The sequence below is a fragment of the Pan paniscus genome, chromosome 5, assembly GCF_029289425.2.
Source record: "Pan paniscus chromosome 5, NHGRI_mPanPan1-v2.0_pri, whole genome shotgun sequence".
NCBI lineage: Eukaryota > Metazoa > Chordata > Mammalia > Primates > Hominidae > Pan > Pan paniscus.
This window is the reverse complement of record NC_073254.2, coordinates 130,956,099-130,976,781: the sequence shown is the minus strand read 5'-3', so window position 1 is coordinate 130,976,781 and position 20,683 is coordinate 130,956,099. Positions and strand designations below refer to the sequence as shown.

The following is a 20,683-nucleotide window of genomic DNA, read 5'->3' as shown; positions in this document are numbered from 1 at the left end:
TGGAGCTCTAGCTACCACATCCATGTTCCAGCAGGAACAGATGAGCCCTGCTGCTTCCTCTTAAGCCTTTAAGTTAAAGGAAACTTCCCAGAAGCACCAGTCAGCACTTGTTTTTTTCTTGGTTTTTTGTTTTTGTTTTTGTTTTCCATCACTCAGCACTTCTTATTCCATGTCAATGCCAGAACTTAGTCATATGACCACATATATCTGCAAGGAAAGCTAGGCACGTTGCTAACCTGAATACATTCTGGGATTCTGATACAAAGCCAAAAAGGGAGAATAGATAATTGGGTCAGGCAATTAGCATTCTCTCCTATACATACATATAGGGGGAACAATAAGCTGTTCATTAAAAGCTGAGACTAAAAAAAAGTCATATAAATTATTAGCTGGGCATGGAGGGATGTGCCTGTAATCCCAGCTACTTGGGAGGCTGAGGCATGAGGATCGCTTGAACCTCCGAGGTTGTGGTGAGCCAAGATCGTGCCACTGCACTCCAGCCTGGGCAACAAGAGTGACAGACTATCTCAAAAGTAAAAAAATTAAAAAGTCATACAGACATTGGAAAGATTATGCTTATAATCATCTGCTTATGATTTGAAAATGCTTTTTATTAAGGTATTTTCCAATTAAATACAAAACTTTTTGAAGAAAAAATTCTTTGGGCCAGGCATGATGGCTCACACCTGTAATTATAGTACTTTGTCAAGGCAGGAGGATCACTTGAGCTCACTAGTTTGAGACCAGCCTGGGCAACATGGCAAAACCCCATCTCTACAAAAAATACAAAAATAAGCTGGGTGTGGTCACACACCCCTGTAGTCCAGCTACTAGGGAGGCTGAGGTGGGAGGATGGCTTAAGCCCACGAGGTGGAGGTTGCAGTGAGCCCAGATTGTGCCACTGCACTACAGCCTGGGTGATAGAGCCAGAACTTGATTTAAAAAAAAAAAAATTCTTCATCCTAGAACATTAGCTCTTTAATCTGTTAAAATAGCTATGTCTCCATCAATTGTGAGATGTAATTAACATGAGGTATGTTTTAACTTACTGGTACTTCGTTAAACTATAGGAAATTGCTGTTGTTTTGTAGTTGGAAACAATCAAATATTAGCAATTTTACACAGCTCAACAAAGTATCAAAATATCGAAGAGTGAATAATTTACTTAAAAAATATAAACTAGCACAGATTTATTTTACTGCCATAATAAAATGACTAATACAGCTGACTTCCAATAATCTTTCTCAAGTGGGAATTATTTTTCTTGATAAAATACTTTGTTGTAGACTAAAAATAGGCCCCAAAGATTTCCATGCCCTAATCCCTAGTATTAATGCCTGTGTATGTTAAATGACCTAGCAAAAGAGACTTTGCAGATGGAATTAATGTTTTTTGGTTTTTTGGGTTTTTTTTTGAGACGGAGTCTCACTCTGTCACCCAGGCTGGAGTGCAGTGGTGCAATCTCAGCTCACTGCAACCTCCGCCTCCCAGGTTCAAGCAATTCTCCTGCCTCAGCCTCCTGAATAGCTGGGATTACAGGTGTGCACCACCACACCTGGCTAATTTTTGTATTTTTAGTAGAGATGGGGTTTCACCATGTTGGCCAGGCTGGTCTCAATCTCCTGACCTTGTGATCCGCCTACCTCGGCCTCCCAAAGTGGTGGGATTACAGGTGTGAGCCACTGCACCTGGCCAGAATTAATGTTATACACCTTTGGCTGGGTGCAGTGGTTCATGCCTGTAATCCCAGCACATCCAGAGGCTAAGACAGGAAGATCACTAGAGCCCAGGAGTACAAGACCAGCCTGGGCAACATAATGAGACCCCATCTCTTCAAAAAAAATAAAAAAAAACACAGCCAGGCATGTTGGTGCGTGCCTGTAGTCTCACCTACTCAGGAGGCTGAGGTGGGAGGATTGCTTGAGCCTGGGAGTTCAAGGCTGCAGTAAGCTGTGGTCACACCACTGCACTCCAGCCTGGGTGACAGAGCGAGACCTTGTCTCAACAGAAAAAAAAAAAAGTTGGCCGGGCGCGGTGGCTCACGGTTGTAATCCCAGCACTTTGGAAGGCTGAGGCGGGCGGATCATGAGGTCAGGAGATCGAGGCCATCCTGGCTAACACGGTGAAACCCTGTCTCTACTAAAAATATAAAAAATTAGCCGGGTGTGGTGGCAGGCGCCTGTAGTCCCAGCTACCCAGGAGGCTGAGGCAGGAGAATGGCGTGAACCCGGGAGGCAGAGCTTGCAGTGAGCCAAGATCGAGCCACTGCACTCCAGCCTGGGCAACAGAGCGAGACTCTGTCTCAAAAAAAAAAAAAAAGTTATCAACCTTAAAATAGGGAGATTATCAGGCCAGGCGCGGTGGCTCACGCCTGTAATCCCAGCACTTTGAGAGGCAGAAGCGGGTGGATCATGAGGTCAGGAGGTCGAGACCATCCTGGCTAACACGGTGAAACCCCGTCTCTACTAAAAATAAAAAAAAATTAGCCAGGCATGGTGGTGGTCACCTGTAGTCCCAGCTACTCGGGAGGCTGAGGCAGGAGAATGGCGTGAACTCGGGAGGCGGAGCTTGCAGTGAGCAGAGATCTTGCCACTGCACTCCAGCCTGGGCAACAGCGTGAGACTCTGTCTCAAAAAAAAAAAGGGAGATTATCCAAGTGGGCCCAGAGTAATCAAATAGACATTTAACAGTGGAAATGGAAGACAGAAGGGTAGGTCAGAGAGAGGGATGATAGAAGTAACAGGAATGATTCAAAATGGGAGAGGGACTTCACCCACTATTGCAGGCTCTGAAGAAAAGGGGATCATGAGCCGAGGAATGAAGGCAGCCTTCAGAAGCTAGAAATGACCCTCAGCTAACAGACAACAAGGAAAGGAGACTTTGATCCTTTAACTGCAAAGAACTGAATTCTGCCAACAACTAAATAAACAAGGAAATAGATTTGCCCCCTACCCCAAAACCTCCATAAAGGAATGCATTCCTGCCAGCACCTTGAATTTAGCCCAGGTAAGACCCGCGTCACACTTCTCACCAAAAAACTATGAGAGTACATTTGTGTTAAGTCACTGAGTTTGTAGTAATTTGTAACAGCCTCAAAGGAAAACTTTATATACTTACCTTAATACATCCTTGAATTTAAAGGACTCAGAAGGGTCCCTAAAGTCATTTAAAAATATTTCATTTTACTTTTTTTTTTTTTTTTTGAGACAGAGTCTTGCTCTGTTGCCCAGGCTGGATTGCAGTGGCGCAGCTCACTGCAAGCTCCGCCTGCCGGGTTCACGCCATTCTCCTGCCTCAGCCTCCCAAGTAGCTGGGACTACGGGCGCCCCCACCACGCCTGGCTAATTTTGTGTATTTTTAGTAGAGACGGGTTTTCACCGTGTTAGCCAGGATAGTCTTGATCTCCTGACTTCATGATCCACCCACCTCAGCCTCCCAAAGTGCTGGTATTACAGGCGTGAGCCACCGCGCCCGGCCTCATTGTACTTATTTTTTGAGACGGTCTCACTGTGTCACCCAGGCAAGAGTACAGAGGTGCAAACACAGCTCACTGCACCCTCGAGTTCCCAGTCCCAGGCCATCCTCCCAGGTCAGCTGCCCAGTAGCTGGTACCATAGGCGCACGACACTATGTCCAGCTAATTCTAAAGTTTTTTGTAGAGACAGGGCCTCCCTATGTTACGCAGACTGGTCTCAAACTCCTAGGCTGCTCAAGTGATCCTCCCACCTCAGCTTCCCAAAGTGCTGAGATTACAGGTGTGAGCCACTGCACCCAGCCTAAACTGTATTTTAAAAATCTAACTCATGTCTGGTCCCAAATGATTCTGGTACAATAAGTTGTGTTATGACTGGATATGTGTGTATAGCCAATAAAATGCAATAAAATATTAAAAGACTGAAAGCTACACAGCAATTATTTTTATGTAACAACTCTAAAAAGTTCTTGACAAGTTATTATGAGAAACATTTCATCTAGGAGTGATTTCTAAGGCAGCATTTGAGTTTACATAAAAACAGAACCTTCTGTCTCAGAAGGTATATCAATAAGAGGACCAGAATCTTCTATTTCCAAGTGCATTGGTTTCTCCTGTTCACAACTCAGGTTTGAACTGTCGTTCATTTGAATCTCTTCCTCTTCCAATTCCAAAGATTTATCTGGGGCTGAAGCTACCACTTCTTCGTCTTCATTTTCATGTAGAAAGTTACAAATCATGTTGGGTCGATAGGAGAAATCATTATCCTTTATTTGCAGCCATTCCACCCCACCTAATTTGGAGGGGATGAGGAATAAACAAAAAAAGAAACAAAAAATGAATTTTAGTATATTTTTCTTTAATTTAAATTTCTATCCTATGAATACATGTCAAACTGAAAGCCTAACATAAACCAAGGAATATGGTGTCTGTAACTACTGATAAAATATAATTTGCATCTTCTCTGGAGACCTTGGAATGCCTATTAGGTAGGTACCATCAAAATCACTACGTTACCAACTTTGATTACTATTCCATGCCTTTTTCCAGAGTTCAGTTCTCAGCTCATTCTAAGAAATAATTTGAGCACTCTCTGCCATCTCATGCCTTCAAGGAAACTTATCACTTCGCTACACTGTTTTTTTTTTTAAGACAAAGTCTCGCTCTGTCACCCAGGCTGGAGTGCAGTGGGTACGATCTTGGCTCAGTGCAACCTCCGCCTCCCTGGTTCAAGCGATTCTTGTGCCTCAGCCCCCCGAGTAGCTGGGATTACAGGTGTGTGCCACCATGCCTGGCTAATTTTTGTATTTCAATAGAGACGGAATTTCACTATGTTAGCCAGGCTGGTCTCGAACTCCTGACTTCAAGCCATTCACCCGCCTCACCTCCCAAAGTGCTGGGATCACAGGCATGACCCACTGCGCCTGGTTATTAGTCCTTTTTCTTCCAATTCAGCTTCAACTATAGATATTCATACTTTTTTCCTGCAATAACATCGTTCTCCTAGTCAGCCAGACTCAAAATCTTGAACCTTTCCTTTATTCTTTTAGCACAGTACTTAAAATAGAATGAATTTGATGTTCACTCTTATTCATCCATGTCTGTTTCAATGTAATTTACTTTAGAATGCAAGTTCCTAGAAGGTAAGGGTCACACTTCCTCTGTCCTGTTTTGCCTCCAGCATGTAGCCGTGTTTGGTAGCCAGACTGCAAGATGGTCCCCAATGATCTTCACCTTCCTGGTATTCATGCCCCTGTGTAGTCCTGTCCCATACTGAATAGGATATTGTGGAAATGACAAGACTGTGACTTTTTTTTTCTTTGAGATGGAGTCTCGCTTTGTCACCCAGGCTGGAGTGCAGTAGCATGATCTCGGCTCAATGCAACCTCCGCCTCCTGGGTTCAAGCAATTCTCCCACCTCAGCCTCCCGAGTAGCTGGGATTACAGGTGCATGCCACCATACCTGGCTAATTTTTTGTATCTTTAGTGGAAATGGGGGGTCTCACCATATTGGCCAGGCTGGTCTTGAACTCCTGACCTCAAGTGATCCACCTGCCTTGGCCTCCCAAAGTGCTGGGATTACAGGTGTGAGCCACCACGCCTAGCCAAGACTGTGACTTCTAAGGCTAGTTCATAAAAGACACTGTGGCTTCTACCTTGTTTTCTTGGAATACTTTATCTGAGAGAAGCCAGCTGCCATATCAGGAGGACATTCAAACAGTCTTGTGAGGAGGACAACATGTCAAGGAACTGAGGCCTCCTGCCAACAACCAAAACAAATTTACAAGCCATATGAATAAGCCATTTTACTTCCAGCATTAGTCAAGCCTTCAGATGACTGCAGCCTAGATAACATTTTGACTGCAACCTTATCAGAGACCTGGAGCCAGAACCACCTACCTAAACTGCTCCCAAATTCCTGATTCACGGAAACTGTAAGATACTGGTTTTTTGTTGTTGTTTTAAGCTGTCAAGTTTAGGGGTAATTTGTTATGCAGCAGTAGGTAACCAATGCAGACTCGAATTGTTGGTTGCTCATTTATTTGACTAAACAAAACACCCAAATATTCCCAAAGATCTGTCAGATTATTAAAGACTAGGAAGAGGAAACTCACTCTAATAAGAATATCCCAATGATAGCTAAGCTTATGATACAAGTCAGCCTTTCAAGTTTATTCTAGAACCTAGTACCTCTTTCTTCTTATAATTATTACAAGGTGCCTAAAAAGGGGGATAGTTCAGGGATATACATAATAGGAACAAGGGTTTATTATATAGTTGTATATAGATGATACAATTAATTTTATAAGATCAATGTACCTTCAAATGTTTATTCCTTGTTAAGCTATAAATACTCATCATGAGAATCTTATTTACTAGAGTTTCAAATATGTTGTTGAGCAGTGAACTTTTAAACCATCAAATTATTATTTTTTCAACTCCACAAACATGTCTGCTTCAGGTGAAAGAAGCACTAGTCTAAAAGTCTCTAGTATGTGGTGACTAGCAAGTGAAGAAGAATAAGTGGATGCAAATTAAGAACTCATCACTGTAATCCCAACACTTTGGGAGGTTGAGGCAGGAGGATCACTTGAGCCCAGGAGTTTGAGACCAGCTGGGTAACACAGTAAGACCCTGTCTCTATTTAAAAAAAAAAAAAAAAGGTTGGGTGCGGTGGTGCACACCTGTAATCCCAACACTTTGGGAGGCTGAGGTGGGCGGATCACTTGAGGTCGGGAGTTCGAGACCCGCCTGACCAACATGGAGAAACCCCATCTCTCTACTAAAAATACAAAATTAGCTGGGCGTGGTGGTGCGTGCCTGTAATCCCAGCTACTCAGGAGGCTGAGGCAGGAGAATTACTTCAACCCAGGAGGCGGAGGTTGCAGTGAGCCGAGATCGCACTACTGTACTCCAGCCTGGGCAACAAGAGCGAAATTCGTCTCCAAAAAAAAAAAAGAAAAAGAAAAAAAACTCCATCTCTACTAAAAATTAGCCGGGCGTGGTGGTGGGCACCTGTAATCCCAGCTACTCAGGAGGCTGAGGAATGAGAATCACTTGAACCTGGGAGGCAGAGGTTGCAGTGAGCTGAGATCACGCCACTGCACTCCAGCCTGGGGGATGGAGTAAGACTCTGTCTCCAGGAAAGAAAAAAAGAAAAACGTCAAAAGGAAAAGAAAGGCTGGGCACAGTGGTCTCTTCAGGAGTTCTAGGCAAGCCCGGGCAACAGGGTGAGACTCCATCTCTACTAAAAATACAAAGGCCGGGTGCGGCATCTCATGCCTGTAATCCCAGCACTTTGGGAGGCTGAGGCAAGCAGATCATGAAGTCAGTTCCAGACCAGCCTGACCAACATGGTGAAACCCTGTCTCTACTAAAAATACAAAAATTAGCTGGGCATGGTGGCATGCGCCTGTAGTCTCAGCTACTCAGGAGGGTGAGGCAGGAGAATCGCTTGAACCTGGGAGGTGGAGGTTGCAGTAAGCAGAGATCGCGCCACTGCACTCCAGCCTGGGCGACGGAGTGAAACTCCATCTCAAAAAAAAAGAAAACAAAAACAAAAAAAGAAATAGCCAGGCATGGTGGAACACGCCTGTGGTCCCAACTACTGGGGAGGCTGAGGTAGGGGGATGGGGGGCAGAGGTCACAGTGAGCCAACATTGCACCACTGCATTCCAGCCTGGGTGACAGGGTGAGACCCTGTCTCAAATAAAATAATTTAATAATAATAACAAAAACTAGACTGAGGACTAACAACTGTGGTCCTACAGTCTCCCCCACATTTAAAGCCAGCTTTTGGCCAGGGGCGGTGGCTCACACCTGTAATCCCAGCACTTTGGGAGGCCGAGGCAGGTTGATCATCTGAGGTCAGGAGTTCAAGACCAGCCTGGCCAACATGGCGAAGCCCTGTCTCTAATAAAAATACAAAAATCATCCAGGCCTAGTGGTGCATGCCTGTAATCCCAGCTACTCGGGAGGCTGAGGCAGGAGAATCGCTTGCACCCAGGAGGTGGAAATTGCAGGGAGCCAAGATGGCTCCACTGTACTCCAGCCTGAGTGACAGAGCGAGACTGTCTCCAAAAAAAAAAAAAAAAGCCAGCTTTTTCCAGATGTGAGCCTGTTGAAGGCTGCTGCAGCTGCCAGAAGTTTCTAGGAGATTTCACCTTGGGAATTCAGAACTATTGTGATCATATCCACTTTGCTCACAAGGAAGTTTTTTCCCCCCACACTTCAGACAGGTAATATGCTGACATCATAACAAGGTTTGAGGGAGGCACATCTTACACATGAATGTAAAAACATAATCATCATGCTTATGAACTACAAAAAGATACAAGGAAGTTTTTAATTAAAGAGGGGAGAGGGGGAAGGAGAAGAGAGAGACAGAGAAGCACTACTGAATTCCCTAGGGCTTAGATACCAAGTTTCTTCAAAAACTCCTCAGTCATTTCCAGTGCCAAGCAGATAAAAGATTTCTATGTCCCCAGTGCCCTAAGCTATATGAGAGTTCAACTGAATTTTAACTCTGCTTGGTACTTTAGATGGAGTACCCTCAATTTTAATATATTAAACATATTATGAGGCCAGGCACAGTGGCTCACACCTGTAATTGCAGCACTTTGTAGGCCAAGGTAGGTGGATCACTTGAGGTCAGGAGTTTAAGACCAGCCTGGCCAACACGGTAAAATCCAGTCTCTACTAAAAAAAATTAGCCGGGCGTGGCCAGGCACCGGTGGCTCACACCTGTAATCCCAGCACTTTGGGAAGCCAAGGCGGGCGGATCATGAGGTCAAGAGATTGAGACCATCCTGGCCAACACTGTAAAACCCTGTCTATACTAAAAATACAAAAATTAGCTGGCCCTGGTGGTGCGTGCCTGTAGTCCCAGCTACTCCGGAGGCTGAGGCAGCAGAATCGCTTGAACCCGGGAGGCGGAGGTTGCAGTGAGCCGAGATCGCGACACTGCACTCCGGCCCGGGCGACAGTGCGAGACTCCGTCTGGATAAGAAAAAAGAAAAAAAAAAAATTGGCTGGGCGTGGTGGTGGGTGCCTGTAATCCCTGTTGCTCAGGAGGCTGGGGAAAGAGAATTGCTTGAGCCCAGGAGGCGGAGGTGGCAGTGAGCCGAGATTGTGCCCGTGCATTCCAGCCTGGGTGACAGAGCAAGACTGTCTGAAAAAACAAAAATCATGTATAGTTATTACTAAAAAGTACAAGGACTATCCTGGCATCAATGTATCATTGTCAAAGCCAGTACTGGATCACCTATTTTCAGAGAATAAGGGAACTAACCTATGTTTTCTTCTCCTTCCTTCTTCTCTGTCAGGAGAGTTCTTGTCATGCTGAGCTTCTTCATTGTATGGCATTTATATTTTAGCACTGTTTTATTATTGCCTTCTGTATCAGCTAGAACAGAAATGAACAACATTATTATACTTCTTATGCCATCAAATAAAACAAAGATGAAGCCTTAGTAATTCCAGTGTAGGGAGTCAGATTAAACTACTTCCTGTCAAGATAGTGTAGTAAATTCAAGGTATAACTCATCCCTCCTGCTCCAAGCATAGAAAAATGATAGATAAAATACATTAACAGGCTGGGCACGGTGGCTCACACCTGTAATCCCTGCACTTTGAGAGGCCGAGGCGAGTGGTTCACCTGAGGTCGGGAGTTTGAGACCAGCCTGGCCAACATGATGAAATCCCGTCTCTACTAAAGATACAAAAAATTCGCTGGGCATGGTGGCACACGCCTGTAATCCCAGCTACTCGGGAGGCTGAGACAGGAGAAATGCTTGAACCCAGGAGGCGGAGGTTGCAGTGAGCAGAGATTGCGCCACTGCACTCCAGCCTGGGCAACAAAAGCAAAACTCTGTCTCAAGAAAAAAAAAAACACGTTAACAGTTGAAAGCACAACTGGATTCAAAAGTAACAAACATCTTCAAGGGACAGAAACACAAGAGTTATGAGTGAGATTAAACCCATAGGTCTAACAGGCTTCATCCTTGAAATGGAAATTGGGGCCAGGAATTTTACCCTACAGCGTATTAGGATCTAAAATTCTACCAATCAAATTAAGGACCAAAGTCCAACTTACTACCTGAAGCCAAAGTATGGAGTAGGGACATTCTCAATCATGAAAGCCTGAGGAAAAAAATTGCTGCCAACCTGCTGCCTGGAGTTGAAACTTTCAGAAAACTGTATGCCTAGGCAGGACGGAGGATAAGGCCCTTGAGCCAAGGATATGAAGCACAGACACTTCCGTACATTGCTACTGTGAGTGTAAATTGATACCATACTTTAGAAAGTAGGCTGCTCTGCCTATGAAGTAGCCCTTCTTTTATTCCTTGGCCAGGAGTGGTGGCTCACACCTGTAATCCCAGCACTTTGAGAGGCCGAGGCAGGCAGATCACTTGAGGTCAGGAGTTTGAGATCAGCCTGGCCAACATGGCGAAACCCTGTCTCTACCAAAAACAGAAAAATTACCTAGGCGTGGTGGCAGGTGCCTGTAATCCCAGCTACTCGGGAGGCTGAGGCAGGAGAACTGCTTGAACCTGGGAGGTGGAGGTTGCAGTGAGCCAAGATTGCACCACTGCACTCCAGCCTGGGTGACAGAGTGAGACTCCGTCTCAAAAAAAAAAAGAATTCAGGAGAGTGATCATCTCTGAAGACAGAGGGAAAGAAGTAAGTTTGGAAAGGGGGATAGAAGGACTTCAAATGTATCTGGAATGGGTTTTTTTGTTTGTTTTTGAGACACAGTCTATCTAGCTCTGTTGCCCAGGCTGAAGTGCACTGGTGCGATCTCGGCTCACTGCAACCTCCACCTCCCGGGTTCAAGCAATTCTCGTGCCTCAGTCTCCCGAGTAGCTGGGAGGCACATGCCACCATACCCAGCTAATTTTTGTATTTTTAGTATAAATGAGGTTTTGCCATGTTGGCCAGGCTGGTCTCGAACTCCTGGCCTCAAGTAACCTGCCTGCCTTGGCCTCCCAAAGTGCTGGGATTACAGGATTGAGCCACCTGGCCCAGCCTGGCTTTTTTTTTTTTTTTTTAAACTATAATCTGAGTCACGTTTGGGAAAATGATAGGATATGATACAGCTAAACAGTGGATACATGAGATATTTAATATTTATTATGCTTAAGTATGACTGAAATAGTTCGTATTAAAAAGGGCTGGGCTAGCAATCACTTACCATGTTCAACATTTTCTTCAAATATAACACAGGTCCCAAGAGTGTCTGCAGAAAAATACAAAGGCAAATTGTTGAGAAGAGCTACCATCTCTGAAAAGCCCATATCAGAAAGAGTTCCATCTATCTGACATCCTCCTACCTTCATACTCCCCAGCAAAGACACAGCTGTCCACTTGCAGAATGGGCCTCTCAGTGTCAATGCCCTACAACAGAATAAAGGATCATAAAAAAAAAAAAAAAACATTAGAAAAAGGCTTCAACATTGTAACCTTGCTACCAAGGAAACTAATCTCCAAAACTGGGGAACCTCTAGAGCATCTTGTCCTACCAAGTACAGGATAAACTACAACTGCTCTGATCACAGCAGTTACAACCTGAAGACTACTTAATTCATACTCAAGTAACAAGGTTTATTTCAATCAACATCCTGTTCAAGAGTAAGCTAAAAACAGAGGAAGTTTTGTCAACAGTAGTGCAGAGTCTACCTGTCATCTATTTATTTTTTGAGACAGTGTCTAGCTCTGTCACCCAGGCTGGAATGCAGTGGCATGATCATGTTCAGGCAATCCTCCCACCTCAGCCTCCTGAGCAGCAGGGACCACAGGCGCATGCCACCATCCCCAGCTAATTTATTATTATTATTATTTTTTTTTTTATTGAGATGGAGTTTTGCCCTTTGTTGCCCAGGCTGGAGTACAGTGGCGCGATCTTGGCTCACTGCAACCTCTGCCTCCAGGGATCACGCGATTCTCCTGTCTCAGCCTCCCGAGTAGCTGGGATTACAGGCGCCCACCACCATGCCTGGCTAATTTTTGTATTTCAGTAGAGACGGGGTTACACCATGTTGGCCAGGCTGGTCTCGAACTCCTGACCTCGTGATCTACCCGCCTCGGCCTCCCAGTATTGGGATTACAGGCGTGAGCCACCGCGCCTGGGCATTTTTTTTTTATTATTATTGTAGAGAAGGGGTCTCGTTATGTTGCCTAGGATGGTCTCCAATTCCTGGGCTCAAGTGATCCTCCCACCTCTGCCTCCCAAAGTGCTGAGAATACAGGAATATATGTACTGTTCCATATCACAATGTTACTTCCTCCAAATCTGTAACTTTCTCTTCAGCCACACATTCAAACAGGCAAGCAAAGTTAGCCATTTTCTCCTATCTGCTCCCATAGTCCCCGCTGTACTTCTACATTATACTTAATTATATATTAATTAATTATACTTAGTATACTTCTTATCCTTAGAGTTCACTACTTTGTAAGGTGAAATAAATATATCAATACTTGCGGATAGGTATTTCACCACTGATTGTTGTTTTACATTTAAGACACTCTAGAACAATCCCCCCAAGTCTAGAAAACTCACCAAAACCTTGCATTTATTTTCACATTTTGAGAGGAAGTCTGAATCAATAATTCCTGATAATTCCACCAGAACCAACTGCTCCTGGTGAAAGAAAAGAGGGGTTAACATGCTAGCACGCGAGCGGGCAAGAGGGAGCAATTAGCAAAAGAAGCCAAATTTCCCACATTTGTGAAAACCGGACCCTGTTTTCAGCAAGAGGAAACTACGCTACCTAAGGTAACTTCCCGGTACTTCCCATCCCAAGTACGGGGTGACGATTAGGGCTAAGGTCCCAAGCTGCCCGGCTCCTCGCGCCCAGGAGCTAGAAGCCGGTGAGGAGCAGCGGGGCCTCCCTCCGGCCCGCAGCTCCCCAACTCCCTTCCCCACACACAGCCAGCACAGGCATCACCGCCACTGCGGTGCAGGCTTTTGGCGTAGCGCTTACTACCTCCTCTTCCTCGTCTTCTCCGTCCCCTGGACTCCGCTCGTCCGCCGCCGCCGCCATGGTCCCGCGGCGCCTCGCCTTCTAGTCACTGGCCACGCCCGCCCGCCATCTTGAGTACGGGCTTCAGCTCCGAGGCGAAGCAGCTTATTGGGTTCCTGCCGCTCCGCTCCTCGCCGCGCAAATTGCTTCTGCCAGAACTCGAGATGTCGGCTTCCGGCGGGCGGCTACAGGCGCCGAGAGCGCCGGTACCCACGTGGAGACTCGCCACGGGCCTCCTCGTTTCTCGGTGCCTCAGAGCAGGGGCTGGGGGTGGGCTGCCGTAGGCAGCGGAGTCCGCTCGGTCACGCAAGAGAGGCCCTGCGACCTAGGGAGTCGCCGGGCTCCCGGCCCCGCTGGCGGGGAGGACTGGCAAGGCAGAAGGGATAAAGGCGAAAACAAGGAAACCATGGTTTCAGGCGGATCATGGACAGAAAGGCCTTGTGTTTGACCCGAGCACATTTCTTGGAAAGAAATTCTTAATATTGTGTGAGCGCTCATCCTCAATTCAACGTACCCCAAGCCAAGTTAAAGGCACATTCAGTTTAACACTAATGAGCGCCTACACAGTAAAAAGCACTGCACCAGGAGCTATGAAAAATAGAAAGTGGGCTTAAGTTTCAGGCCTGCAGGAGCATAAGAGCTGTGAGAGGTACATAAATGGATCCAAGCAAGTGCTGTAAGAGATACACATTGTTATAGGAACACAGAGACCTGGGCAAGAGAAGTTTGAACAGAATTTTCAGAAGTATCCCATAAATGTTTGTGATTGTGAAAGAAACGGTCTTCATACTTGCGATAGCGTGATCTAGTGGTTAAGAACATGAGCTTTGGATTTTTATTTATTTATTTATTTGGAGATGGAGTTTTGCTCTTGTTACCCAGGCTGGAGTGCAATGGCGCAATCTCGGCTCACTGCAGCCTCCACCTCCCGGGTTCAAGCGATTCTCCTGCCTCAGCCTCCCGAGTAGCTGGGATTATAGGCATGCGCCACCACGCCCGGCGAATTCTGTTATTTTTAGTAGAGACGGGGTTTCTCCATGTTGGTCAGGCTGGTCTCGAACTCCCGACCTCAGGCGATCCGCCCGCCTGGGCCTCCCAAAATGCTGGGATTACAGGTGTGAGCCACCGTCCCCAGCCTGAGCTTTGGATTTTAATACCAGTCAAGTTCTGCTGCATTATTAACAGCAAGGCTTTGGGCAGATTGGTTGTTGTGAGGATTAAATGATACAATACATATAAAATAAATTTAGCCCAGTATTCAGCACATAGTAAGCATTTAAAGTGCATTTAATCTATTAGTAGTAGTAATATATAAATTTTTTAGTATGATGCTCTTTCTCTTTCTTTCTTTTATTCTTTGTTTCTTCCTTTCTTTCTCTCTTTCCTTTCTTTTTTGTGACAGGGTCTGGCTCTGTCGCCCAGCCTGGAGTGCAGTGGCGCCATCGTAGCTCCCTGTACCCTCAAACTCCTGGGCTCAAAGGGAGCCTCCTACCTCTGCTTCCTGAGTAACTGGGACTACAGGTGCACGCCACAGCGCCTGTCTTTACATAATGGTTGTATGAGTGTGCCATAACTTGATCCTCTATTTTTTAACACATAGGTTATTTACAATTTGTGGATATTGTAAATAACACTCTTTTGTGTATATTTTTGTCCAGTTGCCTAATTAAATGTATAGGATTTCATAGCTTAAAAAAGTAGAAGGAACACTGGACCTGTTAGAAGTACATTTCAATTCTAGCTCTGAAGCTTAATAATTGTGAAGTTTTCCAACCTCAGTTTTCTTATTTATTATATGAGGATGAAAATAATTATACTTAACACCGGGTGTCTCAAGCCTGTAATCCCAGCACTTTAGGATGCTGAGGCGGGTGGATCACAAGGTCAGGAGATCGAGACCATCCTGGCTAACACGCTGAAACCCTGTCCCTACTAAAAACACAAAAAAATTAGCTGGGCGTTGTGGTGTGCACCTGTAGTCCCAGCTACTCCGGAGGCTGAGGCAGGAGAATGGCGTGAACCCGGGAGGCGGAGCTTGCAGTGAGCCAAGATTGTGCCACTGCACTCCAGCCTGGCCGACAGAGCAAGACTCCGTCTCAAAAAATAATAATAATACTTACTGTGTCTTTTTTGCTTGGAAAGCAAAAATTCAATCGTATATCTAAAAATACTTGGTAAACTGAAAAATTACATAAATTGTCAGATTTTGAGGGAGATGTGGGGAGAATAAGGAGGAGTGGATAATCCAAGCTGAGGGAACAGCAGAAACAAAGGCTTGAGGAATGAAAATATGTGTGTTTTGAAAGGTTAGTGTGTTATAACTCAAGATGTCCCTTTAAAATAAACAAGCCTCATACTTCTAGCAAAAGTTATTGTTTGGTATTTATGAAGTAATTATTTTTATTTACTTTTAATGATTTACAAAAGAATACACAGTTAAAAGGGAGCTTTTTTTTTTTCCTTTTTTTTTTTTTTTTTTTGAGATGGAGTCTGGCTCTGTCGCCCAGGCTGGAGTGCAGTGCCGTGATCTTGACCCACTGCAATCTCTGCCCCCTGGGTTCAAGCAATTCTTGTGTCTGAGCCTCCCTAGTAGCTGGGATTACAGGTGTACGATACCACACCAGGCTAATTTTTGTATTTTTAGTAGAGACAGGTTTCACCATGTTGGCTAGGCTGGCCTTGAACTCCTGACCTCAAGTGATCCACCTGCCTTGGCCTCCCAAAGTGTGAGCCACCGCACCCAGCCAGAAAGTGAGCCTTCTACCCCTGTCCCCCAACCATTTGTACTAGTTTCTTTTATATCCTTTCAAAGATATTCTGTGTGTTTACAAAAACACGTGTATATAAAATCTGTGAAATAATTTTTAATTTTTATTTTTATTTTTATTTTTTTGAGACAGTCTCATTCTGTCGCCCAGGCTGGAGTGCAGTGGCACCGTCTCAGCTCCCTGCAACCTCTGCCTCCTGGGTTGAAGCAGTTCTCTTGCCTCAGCCTCCCAAGTAGCTGGGACTACAGGCGCCTGCCACTATGCCCAGCTAATTTTTGTGTTTTTAGTAGAGACAGAGTTTCACCATATTGGCCAGGCTGGTCTTGAACTCCTGACCTCAGGTGATCCACCTGCCTCAGCCTCCCAAAGTGCTGGGATTACAGGTGTGAGCCACCATGCCCAGCCAATAATTTTAATATTATAATGTGGCTTGCAGACTGGAAAACCATTCCCTTGGAAGGAAGGAGGACATCATAGTAATGACTCCATGATCTAGAGCTTGTACCCTGTGAAAATAAGCTTAAAGTTTGAAACGTCTCTCAGCTCAAAACAGGAGCTTATTAGGCACAATAAGCATCCATAAGCATCCATAGGCACCCGTCAGCATCAGCTTTGAAAGGAGACAAGCCTTTTGGTGACTGGGAGGAATTTCCACAGTCTAACAGTGGGACTCCATTCTTAATACAGTCTACTCTCAATGACTTAGAATTCCTAAAAAGATTAAAAGGAGCCGGGTGCAGTGGCTCAGGCCTGTAATCCCAGAACTTTGGGAGGCTGAGGCGGGAGGACTGCTTAAGCCCAGGAGTTTGAGACCAGTCTGGGCCATGTAGTGAGATATCGTCTCTACAAAAAATTTTAAAAATTACCCAGGTATGGTGGCGCATGTGTTTAGTTTCAGGTTCTTGGGGGTGCTGAGGTGGGAGGCTCGCCTGAGCCCAGGATCTCGAAGCTGCAATGAGCTGCAATCATGCCACTTACTGTACTCCAGCCTGGGTAACAGAGTAAGACCCTGTCTCAAAAAAGAGAAAACATTGTGCCAAGTGAAAGAAGTCAAGACACAGAGGACCACATACTGAATGGTTCCATTTATATGAAATGTCCAGAATAGGCAAGCCTATAAAGAGAGATAGTAGGTTGGGCGTGGTGGCTTACACCTATAATCCCAGCTCTTTGGGAGTCCAAGGTAGGAGTATCCCTTGAGGCCAGGAGTTTGAGACCAGCCTGGGCAACATAGAGAGATCCCATCTCTGTCTTTAAAGAGAGAGAGAGATTAGTGGTTGCCAGGGGCTTGGGAGGATGGTGGAATGAGGAGCGACTGCTACTGGATGAGGAGTTCCTTTTTTTTTTTTTTTTTTAAGTAAAAGCAAGTTTATTAAGAAAGTAAAGGAGCCGGGCGTGGTGGCTCATGCCTGTAATCCCAGTACTTTGGGAGGCCGAGGCAGGTGGATCACCTGAGGTTAGGAGTTCGAGACCAGCTGGCCAACATGGCAAAACCCTGTCTCCACTAAAAATACAAAAATTAGCTGGGTGTGGTGGCGGGTGCCTGTAATCCCAGCTACTTGGGAGACTGAGGTGGGAGAATTGCTTGAACACAAGAGGCGGAGGTTGTGGTGAGCCAAGATCGTGCCCCTGCACTCCAGCCCGGGCGACAAGAGCGAAACTCCGTCTCAAAAAAAAGAAAGTAAAGGAATAAAGGAATGGCTACTCCATAGGCAGAGCAGCAGTTTGGGCTGCTCTACTGATAATACTTAATTAAGTTCATTTTTGATTATATGCTAAACAAGGGGTGGGTTATTTATGAGTTTTCCAGGAAAGGGGTGGGCAATTCGCAGAACTGAGGGTTCCTCCCCGACTTAGACCATATAGGGTAATTTCTGGACATTGCCATGGGATCTGTAAACTGTCATGGCGCTGGTGGGACTGTCTTTTAGCATGCTAATGCATTATAATTAGCATATAATGAACAATGAGGATGACCAGAGGTCACTCTCGTCACCATCTTGGTTTTGGTGGGTTTTGGCCAGCTTCTTTACTTCATCTTGTTTTATCCACAAGGTCTTTATGACCTGTATCTCGTGCTGACCTCCTATCTCATCCTGTGACTTAGAATGCCTAACCTCATGGGAATGCAGCCCAGTAGGTCTCAGTCTTATTTTACCCAGCCCCTATTAAAGATGGAGTTGCTCTAGTTCAAACGCCTCTGACATATTCCCCCACCCTTTTACAAGGGAACCCTTAATCCTAAGGGTTGTAGAGGGATGAAGATCCATTTTCTGTCACTTTTTCAGGATGAATAGGGGCAATTATATTCCTGCCTAACTATGAGGGGCTCTTGTATTCAGAGTAGAGAGGAGCTTAGTCAGAAAGCATCAGTATGGTGAGGGCCACTCATAACTCTTGAGTTCTGACAAAAGGTGATATAGTTTCCAAATTCTAGAGAAAACAGGTAGAGAGAGACTAATATGCTCCAAAGTTTGTTCACAGGAATATACTTTACTCAATTTTTAAAAGCTATAAATAGCTCAAAGGAAAAGTTTTCTTGATTCCAAAGTCAGCCAATTGTGGTGCTTTGGTCTATTTCCTTTGGGTTGGGGGTCTCCTCAGTTTAGTTGCTTCATGGTTTGCCAGGAAGATGTTACTGGAAGGGGGTCCTGATCCAGACCCCAAGAGAGGGTGGTTGGACCTCACACAAGAAAGAAGTTGGGGAGAGTCCATTGAGAAAAGTGAAAGCAAGTTTATTAAGAAAGTAAAGGAATAAAGAAGGGCTACTCCATAGGCAGAGCAGCCAGGAGTTTCTTTTTGGGTGATGAAAATGTTCTGAAATTAATGGCAATGGTTGCACAGTTCTGTTAATGTACCAAAAAAAAAAAAAAACCAACTGTATATTTTTAAAGGGTGATTTTTATGGTATATGAATTATATCTTGATAAAGCTGTTTTTTTTCCTTTTGTTTTTTGTTTAAAAAAAAGAATAGAAACACTTTTAAACTGAACAGAGCAGAGGAAATTTGCTTGGGGCGATCAAGGAAAAATCTTTGAAAGCTAGATAAGTGCTAGAACCATGGTGGCTGCATAGAAATATAATTTGGCTCTGGATCCAAAAAAGATGGCTTAAGGACCCATGGCTGAGAGGAAGAAAAGTTGGAAAGGGTCAAGTGTTATTAGTTTGCTTTAACTGAACCCACTTTAAGCCTTGTCTACTGAAACTAAGGCTGCTGAGGCAGAAATAATTTGAAAAACATTTATTGGAAGCCAAATGTGAGGATTGAACTGGGAAGACACACCAACCAGAGTTAGGAGTGTTCTGGAGTCTGTTACAAGTTACTGGAACAGGCTTTTAAAAGGACGGCCTTTTTTAGGAGAAGGGAGGAGAAGGAGAGGGAGGGAAGGAGAAGGGAGGAGTACCCCTTATACCAAAGTTATTGGAGCGCACAGACAATACAGAAGTTACAGTCATTGGCTACAGATTGCAACATGCAGGATAAAATGTCTGTGTGCAAGACAATCAGTAAAACTTTATGATCAGAAGTCAGTGTCCTTTCCATTGTCAGTAAGTTATGCATTAATCAGTATGTCAACAATTTGAAGAGCGCACAGATTCTTTACTCAGGGATAGGATGTTGCCATGAGTCACAAGACCTCCCCAAGGCAAGTTAATTTGGAAGCCAGTTTACTTTAAAAGTAAACTACCAAGTGTGACATATAGGTTATCAGCCTCATGATAGTCTCAAAAGATAACTATTATCAAGAATGACATTTAATGAATTATCAAGATTATTTAACAATTAACTAGCAGGGCACAACGACTCAGCCATGCTGGGGTAGGGTCCTGGGAAAGTTGGATCATGGGGAGGCCTGGAGTGAGCTAAAGGCTTGCGGTGGTTGCTTGTTACTGACTGATACGGGAAAAATGTCTCTAATTTAACAACTGGTATGTTTTTAATCAGTGCATACAAGCTAAATATCAGCCCTCATTAGTCTAACTTCCATTTTACACTTTGGGAAACTGACACTTAGAAAATTAGGAAACTTGGCCGGGAGCGATGGCTCACACTTGTAATTCCAGCACTTTGGGAGGCCGAGGCGGGTGGATCACAAGGTCAAGAGATCGAGACCTTCCTGGCCAACATGGTGAAACCCTATCTCTACTAAAAATACAAAAATTAGGCTGGGCACAGTGGCTCACACCTGTAATCCCAGCACTTTGGGAGGCTGAGGCGGGCAGATCACGAGGTCAGGAGATCAAGACCATCCTGGCTAACACGGTGAAACCCTGTCTCTACTAAAAATATAAAAAATTAGCCGGGCATGGTGGTGGATGCCTGTAGTCCCAGCTGAGGCAGGAGAATGGCATGAACCCGGGAGGCGGAGCTTGTAGTGAGCCGAGATCGTGCCACTGCACTCCAGCCTGGGTGACAGAGCAAGACTTCATCTCAAAAAAAAAAAAAAAAAGCAAAAATTAGCTGGGCGTTGTGGCATGTGCCTGTAGTCCCAGCCAGGAGGCTGAGGCAGGAGAATCACTTGAACCCAGGAGGCGGAGGTTGCAGTGAGCCAAGATCATGCCACTGCGCTCCAGCCTGGCAACAGAGCGAGATTCCGTCTCAAAAAAGAAAGAAAGAAAATTAGGAAACTTATCTGACTTACTACACTCTATTGTCTTTTCTGGGAAAGCAGGTAGAGATGCCAACCTCTGCATCAGGCTAGTTAAGAGTCAACAGAATGAGATTGAGCATCCAGCCTTAATAGAGTTGAAGAGGAGTTAAAGAGCTAGGGAGCTGCACACCTGATTAAACTGGGTCAGCCACATCATTCTATGGTAAGACTTTAATGACATTAGGATCAATAACCCTTGTTCTGTAAACACATCTATTGCTATGTTCTTCATCTCTTTCTGCTTTGTTTTTCACTGTATTTCCTGGGGTG

At 44.9% G+C, this 20,683-nt stretch overlaps 1 protein-coding gene and 1 non-coding gene across 2 annotated transcripts; both read right to left on the bottom strand.

Moving 5' to 3' along the window:
• Window positions 1–3,902: 3,902 nt before the first annotated feature.
• Window positions 3,903–13,385, bottom strand: GTF3C6 (general transcription factor IIIC subunit 6). Its single transcript, XM_003822202.5, has 6 exons — window positions 12,958–13,385; window positions 12,531–12,611; window positions 11,305–11,368; window positions 11,166–11,210; window positions 9,264–9,377; window positions 3,903–4,265 (listed from the first exon to the last, which is right to left on the bottom strand). The coding sequence occupies exons 1-6, from the start codon at window positions 13,012–13,014 to the stop codon at window positions 4,003–4,005; spliced, it is 624 nt and encodes a 207-aa protein (XP_003822250.1). The 5' UTR covers window positions 13,015–13,385; the 3' UTR covers window positions 3,903–4,002.
• On the bottom strand, window positions 8,202–8,305 carry LOC112440276 (small nucleolar RNA U13). Its single transcript, XR_003028451.1, has one exon. It is a non-coding gene; the product is annotated as a small nucleolar RNA U13 (small nucleolar RNA).
• Window positions 13,386–20,683: the final 7,298 nt, after the last annotated feature.

Excerpts from the sequence above, each read along its gene's own strand:
- GTF3C6 (XM_003822202.5), bottom strand. The coding sequence starts at position 13,014 with ATGGCGGCGGCGGCGGACGAGCGGAGTCCAGGGGACGGAGAAGACGAG. Across the intron at positions 11,369-12,530 it reads AAAATAAATGCAAGGTTTTG|GGCATTGACACTGAGAGGCC; the intron begins GTGAGTTTTCTA and ends ATTCTGTTGTAG. Across the intron at positions 11,211-11,304 it reads CTTTGCTGGGGAGTATGAAG|ACACTCTTGGGACCTGTGTT; the intron begins GTAGGAGGATGT and ends ATTTTTCTGCAG.